Source organism: Adiantum capillus-veneris, chromosome 27 (genome assembly GCF_014529385.1).
Source record: "Adiantum capillus-veneris isolate H3 chromosome 27, ASM1452938v2, whole genome shotgun sequence".
Classification (NCBI taxonomy): domain Eukaryota; kingdom Viridiplantae; phylum Streptophyta; class Polypodiopsida; order Polypodiales; family Pteridaceae; genus Adiantum; species Adiantum capillus-veneris.
Window position 1 is genome coordinate 111,352,167 of NC_140957.1, and position 18,230 is coordinate 111,370,396.

General features: G+C 43.0%; 2 protein-coding genes across 17 annotated transcripts in view; both read left to right on the forward strand.

The window, feature by feature from the left end:
* ABCC13 (multidrug resistance-associated protein 11) overlaps positions 1-13,841 on the forward strand; it is a 187,719-nt gene extending 173,878 nt beyond the window's left edge. For 15 of the 16 annotated variants that reach the window (XM_086502646.1, XM_086502652.1, XM_086502654.1 and 12 more), the window contains 6 exons: positions 9,811-9,921; positions 10,028-10,192; positions 11,511-11,698; positions 11,783-11,972; positions 12,142-12,309; positions 13,253-13,841. In XM_086502646.1, the coding sequence (XP_086358772.1) occupies positions 9,811-9,921; positions 10,028-10,192; positions 11,511-11,698; positions 11,783-11,972; positions 12,142-12,309; positions 13,253-13,333 (903 nt within the window). In that variant the 3' untranslated portion in view covers positions 13,334-13,841. Of the gene's footprint in view, positions 1-9,810; positions 9,922-10,027; positions 10,193-11,510; positions 11,699-11,782; positions 11,973-12,141; positions 12,310-13,252 lie in introns of those variants that run through there. The other variant, XR_015186743.1, reaches the window with a different exon arrangement.
* LOC147422570 (uncharacterized) lies at positions 1,338-5,152 on the forward strand. Its single transcript, XM_086502659.1, has one exon. The coding sequence runs from the start codon at positions 3,998-4,000 to the stop codon at positions 4,913-4,915; it is 918 nt and encodes a 305-aa protein (XP_086358785.1). The 5' UTR covers positions 1,338-3,997; the 3' UTR covers positions 4,916-5,152.
* Positions 13,842-18,230: the final 4,389 nt, after the last annotated feature.

Consider the following 18,230-nt stretch of genomic DNA (forward strand, 5'->3'; position numbering starts at 1 on the left):
GTATGCATCCATTCTTGAGCAGCACTTGAGTAATTGGGCAGAGGGTGAGGGTGTACGGGCAAAGGGTCAGACCGGTTTCAGGAGGGGTTTCTCCACTCTTGATCATAGTCTGACACTCAGAGCCATCATTGAGGAGGGCAGGTCACATGGGAGACAGATTTATTGTAGCTTTGTGGATTTCCGCAAAGCATTTGACATGGTACCGAGAGCTCGATTGATGCGTAGACTACAAGAGATGGGGGTGCCCATAGAGTTGATCTGGCGGATTATGGCTTTATACAGATCAGTGATGGGACATGTACGCACTCCGGAAGGGGTATCTGATTTAGTTCACTCTACTATTGGGGTGAAAGAGGGCTGCCCATTGTCTCCTACTCTATTTGGTATGTATGTTGATGAGGTGTCTGATTACTTTGACAGAGAGGGTGACAGAGGTGCCCAGCTGGCTGGGATGTGGATCCCATTGTTGTTATATGCTGATGATATTGTGTTGATACCTGACTCAGCAGAGGGTTTGCAGAGACATATGGATGCACTACACAGTTTTGCATAGGTTAGTGGATTGTGTGTAAACCTTGGTGAAACCAAGGTTGTGGTGTTTAACACCACACCACAGTCGATCAGGAAATCAGCACCTACTTTCACATATGGTCAGGAGATTGTGGAGTTTACAGATGCATACACTTACTTGGGGGTATCTTTGAGAAGAGCAGCAGAGACTAGACTGACTAGAGCTTATGCGGCTTTGGGAGGATTGGAGAGGATGTGTTCGCAAGTTCAGTTCCAAGAACCTAGGACAAAGCTATGGCTCTTTGATACTTTGGTTGCATCTACTATGCTATATGGGGTGCAGGTCTGGGGATCTTCTATAGGTCAGGATGGTTGGAAACGTATGGAGAGGCCATTGGTATCTATGATCTCGCTGGAGCCTCCATCTGTGTCTACTGCTATGGCGAAGAAACGGGCGATGGAGAGATTCTGCAACCGAACGCGCCGAGCACTGCCCAAAGAGACAGTGCTGCAAGAGCCAATTGTAGGAGGCTTCAGGGGAAAAAAAGGCGCGGAGGGGGGGGGGGGGGGGGGGGAGGATCAAGCGGGCAATGTGCGGGTTCTCAAGAGGCAAGGGGGAGGGGGGGAATGGCGGCGCGAAAGGGAGGCAACGGGCGGGCTGGGGGCAGCGCGAAAAGGGGGCAGCAGGCGGATACGTATAGCGGGGGGGGAGGGACGGGCGGGATGGGCTGCCGCACGTAGGGGCTGGCGGGGGCGGGGGGCGGGGCTAGGCCGGGGGGGGGGCGAACAGCAGTATCGAGCGCATAATCGAGTGATAGATGTTACCGGTTATGTTTAACACTAGGATCTTTTAGAGACTCTTTGACAAAAATCATGTACGACGCAGAAACTGAGCTCTTCATTGACTTATCAAAAGCATGAGGATTTACAAGTGGAATAGTACGACCACGCTCACTAGCATCTATATACATGTTTTTTCCCTTGTAGGTGAAATAGATTCTCCTTTCAGGGAACTTCATATTGGCAGCCATGCGATCAAACCATGGCGCCCCTAGGATAGCATCCTCAGGTTGAAGAGGAGAGATGAAAAAGTCTTCTTTGTCGACATAGCTTTGGACATGAAGCCTCAACTTCCTAATCAAGGGACTAACGGAGGCTTGCTTTCCCTTGAAAGCTGTGTCAGCCATTACCATATCTCCCATCTCGAAAGCTTGAATGCCCAACTTGGTGGCCAACTCCGTTGATACGAAGTTGTGAGTAGAGCTAGGGTCAAACAAGATGAAGGCATCATGCTCTCTTACCTTTCCCCAAGCATAGGAAAGTGATGATCCTTTGCAATGAGCATCCTCTTTTGGAGCTTCGATGGTGGAAGCCCTAGGAGTCTCATTGCAAGCATTCTTTTTGGGGCAAGAACGATAGCCATGTCCTTGCTCCCCACACTTGAAACACTTATGGTCCTTGCGAAAAGCTTCAAGCTTTTCAAGAGAGAGTTTGTTTTTGCCTTTGTAAACTGTTGGCAGTGCCTTGGGAAGAATTTTGAGCATTGGTTTTTTCCTTTGGCTCATTTTTGTCTTTGTTTTCCATGGGCTTGACATTCCGTCTAGCCCCTTGATGGAAATTGATGCGTGAAGCAACCATGGTGTGATGGATTACTTCGCTAATAGTACCAGGCCGTTGAGAGTTGATATATTTGGCCATCTCTTCAAGTAATCCCGCACAAAATTGCTGTCTTTGCTCGGAAAAGTCTATCTTTTGAAAGACAATAGCCTTGAGATGTAAATCCCAAAACTTGTCTACATACTTGTGGATAGACTCATGAAAGAGAAGCTTCAAGCTGCGCCATTCGGTAAGCACTTTGTCCTTGCATCGCTTGCAAGGAATTGCTTCATGATGGAAACTCGTAGAGTTTTCCATGTCTTTGGGGCTTCGCCGTTGCCACGAAGACTATCCCACCATTGACGAGCTGATTTTTGAAAGTGCATAGCTACATGGCGTAGCTTGGAGGACTCCGTGAAGCCCTCGTCTCCAAAGGCCGCATCAAATTGTTGGATGAAGGCCAACACTTTGTCGGTAGCACCAAAGGTGCCATCATAGGTGAGAAAAGAGATACTCTTTCCTCCCTCCTTGAACTTCTTTAGCTTTTGTGACCTTCGCCATGCAAGGTATGATTTGCAATGTCCTCCCCTCCTGTATTCTCTAGGAGAATAGCCATAGCTTTCATCGGAAGAGGAGGAAGGTGAAGAAGAAGGAGAAGAGGGTGACCTCTTCCTAGCCCTTTTCTTCCTTTGTTTCTTCTCTTCTCTTTCGGAATGACGAGGAGAGGGACTGTGTGTTGATCTTTTCCTCTTGGGAAGAGTGGGCGATCGTCTAAATCATCGTCTTCGTGGAACCACATCTTCAGAGGAACTTAATGTTTCATTGCTTTCTTGCTCTTTGGATTCCTCCTCTCGAATGGGAGAGAGTCTTCTTCTGGGGGTCTCTTCAAGAGGCCTCCTAAGCTCTCTCTCCTCTTGGAGAGGAAGGAAAATTCCATAAGCACGAAGTTATTGAATAACTTCGGCTTGCAAAGCAAGGTTGCCCATTGTAGCAGGCTACAGTGTCACTTTCACAGGACAATAGTAGAGTTGGTCTTGGGTCTGGCCGGTTCACACTGGACGGCCACGCTGGGCAGTGACACGTGGCAGGGATACGGTGGTCTAGTGGACATCGTGGCCAGGTCATCACCACCACTCAGTGGAGTTAGACTTAGATGTTGTCATTTATGAGCCGTTGGTGGCTCTTTATGGTTGTATATATGAGGAGTAGCGGTTTGGTCATGGTATCTTCACGTAGTCGTCTTGATTGAGTCTATACACAGAGCACGTCTTCACCATAATGGCACATCTGAGCCTCGACACCCCCATTGTACCTGTGAGTCTTGGGCTGGAGCTGAGTGTGCTGCCACGCCAGAGTCTGTATCAATTCTTTGAGATAGTCGAGTCATATGTTCTGGTCTGTTGTTGTGTCTCTGTGAGCTTAGTTGTTGTCTATTTGTTCCTTTGTTTCCAGTCTGTTTGAGTGAGATTGTCACGCACATTGCACTGAGGAGCACCCACTGTAGAGAGCACGACCCATTGTACCTCTCTCGCCCTCGCCCAAAAAATTACCTTCTCAGCTAATCGACATCGTCCACCACCTATCTTCTCCCTCCACCTATTCAAGCAACAGAGCTCTGCACCCATCTGTCAAAGGCGTATGATCAGTTGTTTTCACCTACCAGTTTCTCTGAAGCACAGATAGTAAACGGAAGTTTGCAGAGTTGCAATTGTATTCGGGATTGAGTTGCAATTAAGTGAAAGACACAATGATGTATGTGTTGAGAAACGTATGCGCTGGGTATATTGTCTATGTATGATCTTGGGGACTTTACAAATCTACAGAGTTTGCTATAAGCTGCTGGGTTTTATAAAGGACACTACTACAGTGCTACAGTCAGCAACCAGTAGCTATGGCAGGAGGTAAAAAATTATTGCCAAAGAAAAAGGCTCAACCACACAGGGAGGAAATTTATGAAACGGAAGAAGAATCAGAACATAGTAGCCATGGGGTCACGGACATGACATCTAGTGCTCCATCCGACGAAAGTTACAGGGCGTCAGAAGCAGAGTCCAGCTCAGACGTGGACAGTGATAGCGCCTCCGACATGGGCAGCTCAAGTGATCAAGAGAAAGATCCAAAAGGAAAACGAAAAAGCACGAGTCTTATGATCAGTCACAAGGTTGCTAGGCCTGAAAAAACAAAACACAAAACAAAGTTTTCACTAAATTTTCACATGCAGCAGCCCAAACCATCTCTGATATATATTCTCTCACAGGACCAATTGGATAACTTGGGTATCAAATCTTTAGCTGAAGCTATCCTTCCTGATGACATACCTGTGGGCATGGTTCATCAGATGTTGAAAAATTTTCCAAAAGTTAGAGGTCACACTTTGATAGCTGCACGTCTAGGACATGCAATGGGGATGACCAACTTTCCCTCACTGCAGCCTAGTACCAGGTCTTACTCAAAGCTCTCCAAAGCTGATACCATAAAGGCATTTAAGGCATTATTCAAACCCGATCACCCTGAACTGCAGCATCACAAAGCTCTCTTAGCAACTTTCAGATATTTCTTTTTGGTGAGAGATGCGCAAGGACCAAAGGGGAAAGTAGAAGTACCTACCACGTTCGCACTATGTGATGTTCTTTATTGCTTAATCGAGAACATTCCTTGTGGATTTCATCAGATCCTTTTTACATCATTGCAGACAAGGGCGAAAAGGTTTAGAGCACAAGTACAGTCAGCTCAATCCAGCTTCCAATGTTTTGCCGCCACTGTTGGCATGGGTAATCAACATCCGTATCAACCCTTTGGAAGTGGATGAGGATACAACAGTGCCACTGCCAGTAAAAAGGAAGTCTCTCGGCACAGATGATCAGAAGAAGAAGCAGAAGAAAAGAGTCAAAGTGGTCAAAGATACGGCAGAGACACTACGACCTCTGCCATTTTCAGAGAGTCAGACTAGGGTGACAGTTCCTCCAAGACGTTCTTCTTCTAACCCCGTTCCCATCTCTACAGTGCCGGAGGCCGTTGTGAGCTCCGATGTTCTTAGTACGCCACTCCTGCTACTGAGGCGGTCTCTATTCCAGAGGTATCTCGTCCCACTGCTACCATCTACACTCCTGTCCCCACTGTTACCACACCATTCTCGGCAGCACATGTGGTACCCTCGTCATTCTCTCCCATCTCTAGCTCACCCACTGAACCTGCTACCATTGTCACTCTGATCACACCTATCACCCCGACCACTGCAGTGCCTCCGGGTAACCCTGCTACTACTACACCTCCAGGTGCTACTACTGCTTCCTCTAGTGGAGGCGACTCTTCTTCGTTGTTCAAAATATCTGAAGAAAACCTACAGGAGTCAAGAAATGCCATAGCAATGATTGAACTTGGTGCAGAGAAATTAGCAGCCACCCACCAAAAGCACTCGGCCACATATGCGGCCATGGAAGGCTGCTTGCGAGTTGCAGAGAGTGCCATAGCGGATAGAGATGCTACAATTTTTGCCTTACGTCAGGCTCTGTACGTAAAGTCACAGATTATTGATGACCTCAGAGCTCAAATGCAAGGATTTCGGGACATGCTAGTCCAAGGGGACATGCAGTTTCAGCAGCAGCCTCACTCTACCATGGGGTATGGGTGGGTTCGTCCAGCTAGATCAGTACAGCCGTCTATGGGATATGATGAGTACAGTCATCGACAGTTTGGGGGAGGCGCAGCTTCACAACAGTAGTTTGACTACTACCCTCAGGGATTTCAGCAGCCTGGCACCTTTGGCTCCTTACCGCACATGTCATCCTCCCAGACGGTTCCCTGTGATGGCTACGCAGGCGCACATCGACATGGGTGTGCGAGCCAGAGGCCTCAGTACACTTCAGGCCAGGTACTCCCATCCGCCGAGCAGCAGGTGGCGGCTCCTTAGTCAGTTTGTGGATAGCCCTCATAGAGTACAGGGTTTTCCTATCGATCTGATGGCTCCACCTCCAGAGGCTGATACTTCGGGTGCAGCAGTGGCCACCACTCTATCTCTTGGATGACAGATTCAGGAGCTCACCATTGTAAATATGTAGTAGCTAGTGGTTTTCTTTCAGAGATTTTCAGTCTTCCTCTCACCGAGACGGTGAGCGATCTTGTGGCAGGCAACCTGTATAGCAGGCTACAGTGTCACTTTCACAGGACAGTAGTAGAGTTGGTCTTGGGTCTGGCCGGTTCACACTGGACGGCCACGCTGGGCAGTGACACGTGGCAGGGATACTGTGGTCTAGTGGACATCGTGGCCAGGTCATCACCACCACTCAATGGAGATAGACTTAGATGTTGTCATTTATGAGCCGTTGGTGGCTCTTTATGGTTGTATATATGAGGAGTAGCGGTTTGGTCATGGTATCTTCACGTAGTCGTCTTGATTGAGTCTATACACAGAGCACGTCTTCACCATCCCGGCACATCTGAGCCTCGACACCCCCATTGTACCTGTGAGTCCTGGGCTGGAGCTGAGTGTGCTGCAACGCCAGAGTCTGTATCAGTTCTTTGAGATAGTCGAGTCATATGTTCTTGTTTGTTGTTGTGTCTCTGTGAGCTTAGTTGTTGTCTATTTGTTCCTTTGTTTCCAGTCTGTTTGAGTGAGATTGTCACGCACATTGCACTGAGGAGCACCCATTGTAGAGAGCACGACACATTATCCGCGCTACACCCATAGCTTGCTGCAACTTAGTAACGAGATAATTGACAAACATGGGAGCATCATCATTAGCCTCTTCATGTGCAAAATCAAAGCTATCAGTGTTCATTCTACTCTCTTGATTATTGTTAGCCATGTTAACAAAATTTATGTATGTATTTAGTATATGCTTTGGCAATTCAAAACCTTAGTTGCCACTTCTCTTAGCCTTTGAAAATCGGCTCTTAAGTATCTACACCCACGGCTCGAAGTGGTTAATTATAGAGAGTAGTGGAGTAGGTCTAACATAGCAGAGTTGACGAGGGCTAGCTCCTTTCGGACTTCTTATGGCTCAATAATGGTAAAGCCGTAGGCAAGTCTAAAAAGACTCCATTATTAAGTCCAAAGCTCCCGAGGTGTGCACCATATCCCACATAGTGGGCTCAACAAAACCAATAATAGATCCCAGTTCCACTTACCCTAATATAATTAGCAAAATCAACCATTTATTGGCTACGTAAGGACCTCTCTTCTTAAGCAAGAAAAGAGAAACCAAATGCTCTGATACCAATGTAATGGAATTGGCCTATTTAACTTGAGAGTAGCGGAAATTAATGAGAATACTTTTGAGAGATTACTTTGTGAGCATAGCGGGTGAACATAATTGAAGATAACAATATAGACATGGCAATTAGTTAACTTGGCATGAATAATACTTTTGCAAGAGAGAATTTAGAGAACATGACAACATTTGAGGACCGGATTTAGGTGGAGCCGGTCCCCCCTCCAATAGGCATTTGCATTATGATTTCTCCCATTAAGAGAGACTTGTTACAATACGATCTTTGTGTTCCTTGTGACCTAGGTGTGCAATGAAGATGGAAAGCTTCATGCATCACAAGCATAACATAAACTTTGAAGAAAGCTTTAACTATCCCAAGCCTCAGTCCCAAGACCTCAAACACCTTCAAAGGTGGAGAGAGCTAGCAGGGAATGAGGGTAGGGAAGAGGAAGAAGAAACATTTCATAAAAGAAAGAATTAACTCCTCACTTATCATAACTCTTCTTGCTAGCATACATAATAGCATAGTAATGAAGAAGGAGAAGATGGCAAGCTTAAGCATTGAAGCATGGCTCTTGGTTGAATTTGCACTCCATAGCCAAGAGTGTTGGTGTAGGCTCTCAATCTCTACTTGCTTGGAGAAGGAGAGGGAGCTCTTGCACTTTGCATACACAATGAGAGTGTGTGTGAGTGTGTGGGAGAGTATACCCCCTAAGGAACCCCCTAGCTTGCTTTGGTCGACCCCCCCTTGTAGCTCATGCTTGAAGCTCATTGGACCCCTCCAGGCCTAGCCAATCATAAGTAGAAGTCATACCAAGCAACAAGGGTAGCCTTGGGACAAGTGTCCCCCTTTCCCCTTTGAGAGAGAGATCTTGATAAATGCAAAGATAATTAATTAATTTTCCCAAAATATCATTAGACCCCTTGGGTGGCTAACCAATAGGCTTCAGGTACACCATGAGGGCAACATGAGGAGGAACTTGACAAGTGTCCCCTTTGCTTTCTTTGTACCAAGCATGACGTGTGTGTGTGTGTGTGGATATTCTCTCTCTTCCCCCCTCCCTCTTGTAGGGCTCGCCCCCTCCTTGTAGGGATTGGATTTGACCTTTTGACACCTCAAGCCCCTCATGCATAGGTTCAGTTCCCACTACAAGCTTGGCCCTTAAGCACTTCAAGCTTGGGTTGGGTTCTCACCTCAAGTACAGCCCTAGCATCTCAAGCATGTCAAGCACCTCAAACATCTCAATCATCAAGCACCTCAAGCATCTCAAGCACTTCAAGCACCTTAAGCTTGGGCCGGGTTCCCACCTCAAGCTCAGTCCTAGCTTACCTAAGGTCAAAGGACTTTTACACTAACTATTGGAGGTCTTCAATGAAGCTAACCCTAAGGTCTTATGCTCCATTGGTTAGCCTTGCTCTTTGATAGACCATCTCTCATTTGGGCCCCTTTACCATTGGCCCCGTGTTGAGATAGATCTATAAGCACATGACTATATCTTAACCCTTGTTCCCGTTTATTCTCCCACATTAAGTGATCAGTTTAATATGAGAAAATCATTTGGGTTGGTTAGATATTAGATTTTATGATATAAGACAACATAATGATACTCAAAACTTAAGAGAACCCATCAACTCACAGTGTATTATATCCAAGAACTGGTTGGCAGCACTCTCCAAGTCCAGACCAAGGACCGATGAGATACGAAGGGTGTGTAGAGGCTCAACAGTGCATGGATTGTGTTGTGAGACTGTGTGACCGATTAAGACTCTAAAGCAAGATAGATTGATATATATCTCGATTGATAACATCCATGGTACATACAAGAACAAAGTGTCTACTGGAAGGGATAAGCTGGGTGGGAGGATAGGCCAAGTAGGTGACGGTCTGGCTACCAACCATCCATCTCCTGCCAAACTGCTTGCCCGCTCATAGTAGTCGGGTCCTCTAGACCACTAGCCTAGACTCGGACTAGTCCAAGACCAGGCCTAGCCCCACTGTCCGGTCCACCATCCATATGAAATTGGAGCACATTAATTAGGCTACACTTTTGTCTTACTAAATATGGCTATACAGTGTCTTTCACAGAAACTCCATCTTGACTCATCAAGATCCTTTTAATGTGCAGATATAGGCTATTCTTTAGCAACAAAAGTATACTTAACATCGTCGGTCGTTCCTTTTTACTGGAGGAAAATGTGCATGAACCAAGACTGTACTTTACAGTTTTCATCCGGCTTTCTATGTTACTATTTAGGTAGAAGAGCATGAGCTAAAGAACCTAACAAACATATGTGAGCACTAGAGGGCTTCCTTCCGTGCTGAAAATTATAAGGCATAATAGTCTGCAGTTCCTCGTTGGGACACCTGATAACCATGACACCAAAAGGGAACTAGCACATCATGGTATGATAATGATGTAACTGACAAAGGAAGAAATGTGCACTGATTGTAAGTACTTATAACAGTGAATTGCTTGTATTTTTGTGGTTGCAGGTCGGACTTGCGCTTTCTTATGCGACCCCAATAATTTCTCTATTAAGTGATTTACTATCTACATTTACAGAGACAGAGAAGGAGATGGTGTCTGTCGAAAGGATCAATGAGGTTTATGGGAAGATAACCAACTTTTTGAATTCAATGTTATGGAAAGATGCATAATTGAAATACTAACACTTTTTCCATTTTTTTCTTCATAATCAATGTTGTGCAGTATATGGAGGTTGAAGTTGAGCAAAAAGATGTGGTCAACCCACAAGCAGAAGCTAATTGGCCTTCAGAAGGGCTAATAGAATTTTGTGATATATCATTGTTCTATGGACCATCACTGCCACCAGCTTTGAAGAACCTTTCTTTTATAATTCCAGGGGGATTGCAGGTAAAACTTGACTGCTGGGCACTACAATTATTATAAAAAAACATGTATACCATACTAAAATAACCTTTATTGTCAGCACATCAAACTTTCTTGCTTGTATGTATCGGTTTCATGTCAACACTTTCTCAATTCACAACTTGAAACCTTATTTTCAAACCCTGTACACACCAGCTTGTTTTTTTAAGGTCATGAGGCGAAGAATAATCCTGCAGTAATCCATGATCACAAGCAAAGGAATACCCTTTGCATTGCCTTATCCCATTCCTCCCAACCTTCTGTCTAGCTGGTTTTCAAGAAGAAGGTTTTCATAAAGACTGTCTCAAATTGAGTGCAATCCACTGAAACACCTTTGGATTCCTTCATGCTCTTCCCAAAAATTGGCATCTTCATAACTCTAGTGTTTACGTAACCCTTGTATAAATCCTCTTGTTTTTGAAGTTCATGAACCCCTTGCAATCAAACAATACTATTACAGAAACCTGTGGTGTAGCCAAGCAAAGGACTACCCTTTTGCATCCTCTATCTCTATCCTCTCAATTTCTGTACAGGTTGTTTTCAAGAAGAAGTCTCAGAGATATTGTCTGAAATCGAGCACAATCCGCCAGAATACCGGCATATTCTTTCATGCTCATTCATGTGAGGCATGCAATGATCTTCAAACAGGAGACTTTGTACATAGCTGTATACCTATGTGGGCAGAGATATGAAAGAGCACTATTGTACAGAGGGTGGAGAGGATTTGATCACTATTTTCAAGGGTAGGGGGGATCGCTTTGTTGTTACTTGGTTCAAATATCTGGATTTTGGGAAGATGAAAGTAGGGTATCCTACATGGGAAATTGTACTACCTTAGTGGCTCCAACCTGCCTCTCATTTCCACCATGCATTGCGGATAGTCCCCCTCTTTGAGTGTTCTATATATTTGCATGTGGGGAACACGAAAGGAAATGCGACGACTAGAGTGCTGAAGGTTGGATACTAAGCATGCAAATGATGACTTTCTTCGAAATTCATGAACCTTTGCTAACTGCCATAATCTCAAAATAACAAAAAACAACTCTATATAAGCTCGAATTACATGTGAACCTTAGATTAGAGAATAAGTAAAAAGTGTCCTGTTTGTAGAAATTCACACGTCTGCTTTGTCTGCAAACTACAGCCCAGATTATGTTAAATTTGGCATGATGTAATGAAAATTATAGTATATTTTCAAGGTCTAATCAAAATTTTGCAAAAATCCTCGTGGAATGTGCTTCTTGCATTTCTAGATTGAGCATTTTCCTTCCTGTCAACTGTAATTTTATAAGAATGAGAGCAGGTGGGAATTGCAGGAAGGACTGGAGCTGGGAAGTCCAGCATTTTGAATGTTCTGTTCCGTCTTAGCCAACCCACAACAGGATTTATTACTATCGATGGCATAGATACGTCCAAAGTTTCTTTACACCAGCTTCGCTCAAAACTGGCTGTTGTTCCTCAAAGTCCTTTTTTATTCGAAGGAACCATAAGGTGAAAATTCCAAAACAGGCACACATTAGGCTATGACATTTTATCATTCATTCGTTATTGAACTCTCGAGCTTTTCACTTGCAGAGATAACGTGGACCCCCATGGAAATGCTACTGATCATAGGATTTGGGAGATTCTTGACAAGTGCCATCTAAGACAGACTATCTTGTCCCTTGGGGGGCTAGATATGAATGTTAAGGAGGGTGGAGAGATCCTCTCTCTTGGACAACGCCAGCTGCTTTGCCTTTCTCGAGTTTTCCTCCAAGCAACTAAGGTAAGTTCGTTTCTCGCTTTGATATTTGGACATTTCTCCATGCCCTCTTGCCACAACAATCTCCCAATGAAATTTAGGTATAGAGATTGTGCTTGAGATGCCTGTATCTTACTCCGTCTATAATGATAAGAGGCTTCATTGATTTATGTTGGAAAACCAATTCTTTTAGGTGCTTTGTCTGGATGAATGCACGGCAAATGTGGACCCGCAAACATCATGCATATTGCAGAGGGCTATCGCATCTGAATGCAAGGGCAAAACAGTGATTACCATCGCTCATCGAGTGCAATCTATTCTAAATCTTGATCGTGTGCTTATTTTGGAGAATGGAATGCTTGTGAGTTTCTTTTCGACTTTTCAGATAGAAAATCTCTTTGTTTCTTTTGTTTTATAGTTAATTTTTGGGAAAATTACCAAAATACCCCTGAAATATCTGGAAATTTGCAAAATGTCCCTCAAATTTAAAAAAATTCCCACTATACCATCGTATCATTTTGGTATGGATTTTGCCCCAATATTTTAGTAGTCTAATGTTTATGACAACCGAGATCAATGTTCAAGTGTCTTAGACAAAAATATTCACTGATGAGCTCACAAATAGAGGCACCTATGTCTAAGAGTGATGAAGGATTTCATCTTAAGAGCCCACAATAGCATCTAAAATCGTAGGCCTATCGTCTTCTTTCGAGGGAGAACCAATCTTCCTATGAGAAATCGCAAAAAAAATTGTCTTCAGAGATAATTGCCAGGTTATAAGGGTATTTTGGAGAAATTGAAGGGCATTTTGGGAATTTTTGGTCAAGTATGAGAGGTATAGTTTGAGGGGTATTTTGAGAATTTCCACAAATTAAAGGGGTATTCTGGTAAATTTTCCTTAGGTTTTAAACCGTGTTGTCATGCCACTAACCTCAACCCAATTTATTGAATTTGAGTGTTTTTTTCCCAACAACCTGGCTTTCGATATTCAAGAGATGATAGATGTGTTGCCGTTGTCGTATATTAGGCATTTGGATCACATTACAATGATGTAATTTTCAAGTCTCATAGGTCTTGTAGGCCTTTTTGCAGACATAAATAAACATTTTGTTTCATTTTCATTTTCTCTCTCTTTAAGGAGGTCTTTAAGAGAGAGATCTTAATTGTTTAGTTTCATTTTCTCTCTCCCTTGAAGGTCCTTAAGAGAGAGATCTTGGAAGTCTCTTCCTCCTGTACATTTTTATTGCACTATACTTTGGAAGCTAGGCTGTATTTGAACATTCAGAATTTGTGTGTTCCTGCAGGCTGAAGAAGGGAATCCGCGAGCTTTGCTTAGCGATCGAAGTTCTAAATTCTCAAGCTTCGTTCAAGCAAGTGGAGGATAGATAAAAGCTTCCTTCGTATGGTTTCTCAGAGAAAGCAAAAATGTGCAAAGAAAAGTTGGTCAAAACATTCTGATGGTCTTCTGCCTCTACAACAGTGTGTGGTTGCATCCTGTAAATGCGCGTTCTTATTGGCACTGCCAAATGTGGCATACAATTGTGGCCCCAAATCTCTTTCTGGAATATTTGCCAGTTGCTATTCTGAACATTTCAGCTCATGCTAATAATTTTTGCTCTCTTTCTAGATCTCTGGCAGTGCCATGGGGGGAGGAATATTTGGCAATTGCTATTCTGGACATTTCACCTTGTGCTAATAATTTGTGCTCTCTTTCTAGATTTCTGGCAGTGCCATGGTCAATTAGTCAATTAGTCCTTAGAATAGCCCCCTGGACACTTTGTTAATATTGTTAAGAAGAGCCCATTGCAAATATTTTGTATGGAATGAAGATAGCAGTGTCGTAATAAACCAAGGACTTTGATGAAATCTGAATTCACCCATCATTTTTCGACTTGCATGTCGTGTTCTTTCATGGTAAATGTCTCATTTCAAAAAGTATGTTGGCACTCTTCGCCTCTAAGAGCTGATAAATTTCACATCTTTCAAACAAAAACTCCCAGTGGATAATGGGAGCATGCTAACAGCTATCACTTAATCTTGCCCTTTTTTTCAATGCAAAGAATGTGCTGGCACTCTTGAGCCTACTCTTAACTAGAGAGAGAGAGAGAGAGAGAGAGAGAGAGAGAGAGAGAGAGAGCATGGTCTATAGTCTCTTGTGGGTTTTTAGGAGCATGAAAGAGTCAATGGCCATCTCTTACAATTGAAAAGCATGACAAACTATGAAGAAAACCTTAACTCACAAGTTATGGCATTCAAATCGATTCTTAGATACCTCCTTCACCAAGGCCAACGTGTATATGGGCATGTACAATGACCAACATCTAAATCCAACTATATCATAGCAACCATATAGTTAGAGTTGAATCGCACCCCGGAGAGTGGGGGAGTAGGGGGGAGGAGCAAGGGAGGTGGCACCTTGTATGTGTTTTTAATGAAAAGGTGGTACACGCAGAAATTTGTGTCAAATGTGCCTATCTTTGTTTGGAGGAGATCCTTCTACAAATTAGGAGAGAACTTCACTACCAAAAATATAGCTTAATACCTCCTTTTCTCATGGTGTTAATGGAGGACTAGCATGGCTTCTACATTCGTGGAGAGCTTTGAGGACTTTCAACAATTAGCTTTCTTCTTTCCCCCACTCCCCTCACATGGAAAAACTAAGGAGTGAGAAATCTTATGTAGCCATTACTTAGAGAGCCAATGGGACACTGTGCTTTGGTATAAGAAAAGTCTTTAGGCTTACTTTCACTTTTCATCACAACATGGGGTGTAAGGATAGTTTTCCGGTTTACTTTTACTAACTCTTCACAACCCTAATTTAAAGATGGAGTACATTACTCGATATCACAGTAATCAAAAACTCAAAAGGTCTATTTGATAGAACAAGAGAGAATTGTCTTTTCTAAATTTTTAATGATCATGGTTTAAGACGAAGTACACACAGAAGATACATTTGGCTATAATATGATGCCTTACAAAACCCAAGATACATTCGAGAATGAAAAAAGACTAAATGGACCAGCCCAAATCTTATGATCCCATCAAAACAAAGTAACATGACAAAAGCTCGTGTACTGCAATGTCATAACATCCTACAAAAGACTATCCAAATAATTGTCAATCTTCAACAACTCATATTAATGGGTTTTTCAAGGCTATCCATGGGCAAAGAGCTCTTGGCTAGATATTGAACCATTGGTGTGGGTTGAGATTGATATTATGGCTCCATGTTGGTTAATGGTACCCCCTCCAAATGTAATCTCTAGCTCTTCTTATTTGTCATGTCCTTCACATTTCTTGTGTAACCTATTCTATAATACCTATTTTCTAGCCAATTAAATTGTGTGTTTTCACAAGTTTTTTCTAGCATTTGTTGCTCAATATGTCAAATCCACTTTCTATTTTCCAACTGATTAGTTTGTGTGTTTCTGCTAGTTTCTTTTTTCTCACATTCTAGATTGGCATTCTCCTATTCTAGCTCTTTGACTATCTTCACCAAATCCTCTTTTGCGTGAGACATAGCCATCGATGCTAGGGTCTCAAAAAGCTTATTGAGTCATTCCTTGACTTCCTAAGCCATTGTGAATGTTCCCCTCATCTCTTGGATGAGTGCAATTCCCCATTGGAGACTACAAATGCCTTGAACAACCATGTCTTCATGCGAGAAGAATTGGACCAATTTGATGATTCAATCACTCTTTGCGATAAGAGTTGCAACATGTTGTGCCAAGACATCGTGAGAGAGTGTGTGTGTGTGTGTGTGTGTGTGTGTGTGTGTGTGTGTGTGTGTGTGTGTGTGTGTGTGTGTGAGAGAGAGAGAGAGAGAGGGAAACCCCTTTGTCCGTTCTATACAATTTTTAAGGCCTTTTTATTTATTCTCTAGTTCATCAATCTTATCTACCAACATGGAAAGGATAATTGTGATATCCTTTGGTAGTCTCTAAACCACCATCTTATTCTCGTAACATGAAGCTTTGAGCTCTTCTAAAGCAAGGACCTACATTGAATTCATGGTTTTAGCCTTGGTAAGGAAAATTTGTATAAAGGCTAAATTGTTGGGTGATTTGAGAGGTGGATTCAAGTGGTTTACTTTTCTTAGGTTTTTACCTATCAGATACCTTGGGAGGGGACGCCTTCACAGATTCAATGCAAACACGTTAGCTTATTCTAACAATTTGAGCTCTTTAATGGATTGCTTGGAAATCATGTATGAACCCTTTCTTCTGTCGGTTGACTACCTTCTTCTTGCAAAATTCCTTCAAATTAACACAGTCTACACTCACAATACCTAGAGTGGGATTTAGAAACAAAGCACACGCCCTTGGATTAATGAGCCTAACTGAGCTCTTAAGGCGGGATTTGAGATCTTGAGAATCTTTTGTGACTTACGCCTTGAGGAACTCCAAAATGTGATTGGAATCAACTTGAGTCTATGCTCTTCAAACCATATTGAGCTTGGGCATTGAAGGTGAATTTCTTTCTAAAATAATAGCTTCCACTACTCAACCCCTCTTCTTCTTTGACAAGGTTTTGTTGAGACTCTTCCTCTTGAATGAACAATGATGTCTCATCTAGATCATGGCTTACTTGCATACACTTGTGGGTTGGGGGAATCTTGTAAAACTAGCTGATGTAAAGCATCATATTTCAAAAAAAAAAAAGATAATAAGTTCAACGAGTATTCTCATTAGTGCATAGTGGAACTTAGGTTTGAAGTAAACTTTGATCTTTTGTGAAAAATTCTTCCTAAGAGCATAAGGTTTCGTAAGTAAATACCCCTCTTGACCTTGACAACACTCAAATGGAAGTTATTTTTCCTTGTGATATGTTATAGAAATCTTTGGGAAGCTCACTTCATTAGAAACTTAAATGTTTGTGTCATCAACATACCCTAAGGGAGTGGCTCTTATGTATATGTCAATCTCTCCAAGGTGCTGAAAATTCTGAGCATGCATATCCTTGAATCCAACAATACCATCATAGGCACTTGAAGCTAGTTTACAATGAAAACTTGGCCATGTGATGTTGGAAGAAGAGCCTATAGCATACCTCAAAAACACCGGTAGAGAAAATAAAATTGTAAGGAAAAACTACATACTCATGAGTAGTGCTCATCTAAGCATGTCCTAAACCTTGTATGTGTCAAATTGTCTATTAGATATGACATAACACCATTCTATTGAGTAACCATTTACAGACAATTGTATCTTTACAATAGGCTCCCTTATATCATCTAATTGTATGCGTTGTTGCCCATGCATCATAGTAAAAACTAAGCAGTCAAAGACATGTAAGTGAGCGATACATGGCTTCTAGCCATAGTGAGACTAATGTGGAGTGATAAAATTTAATGCTTAGTGGGAAAAACTTTTAGTACATACATATTACACATGACATCTTCAAGTAAAATCCCATGTGGCAAAGCTTAGATATTCATCATACTGTTGGAATTAGGGTTGCAGAGAAACACACACAGCTTGGAGAAGACGAAGGAAGCTCAAGGCACACAATAGAGAGTGTGTTACTTAGTGTGCAATGGAAAGATTGATAGCCCTAGAGTGATGGGCGTATATACAATGCACGGGGGAAAAAACCTCCTAAAGAGGGAAAAAATGCCCCGGTGGTCCTAGTGTGTTCACACACATCACTACCACATGTATATGGTAACAAATCCCCCCTGGAGTGATGCGGTGAACGAGAGCTGGCACATGAGTAAAGGGAAGTGTCATGCCCTGAGGACAGGATCAGTCCACAAAAGGGAGTAAGCCCAAAGCTTTGCGGAAAGCTTCAAGCTTCTCACGAGACAATGCCTTTGTGAAAAGATCTGCAAGGTTTTCCTGTGTTGGCACATAAGCCAAGCTGATCTCTCCTGCTGAGAGCCTCTCCCTGACATAGTGGTAATGCACCTCAATGTGCTTTGTGCGAGCATGAAAAACTGGGTTCCTCGCAACTGCCAATGCGCTCTGACTGTCAGTGTAGATAGTGTTGGCAGTGTCCTGTCCAACACCTAAATCAGCCATAAGGTGTCTGAGCCATACACACTCAACCGTAGCTGTGAAGACTGCCCTGTACTCAGCCTCACAACTCGAAGTGGCCACAGTAGGTTGCTTCTTGCTCAACCATGCTATACATGAACTGCCAAGCATGAAACAAAAACCACTTGTGGACACTCTCGTGTCAAAACAACCAGCCCAATCTGAGTCCGAAAAAGCATGTAAGTCTGGCGGCAATGATCCCCCCTTGGGATAAAACAAGCCAAGATGTAAAGTGCCACTAAGGTAG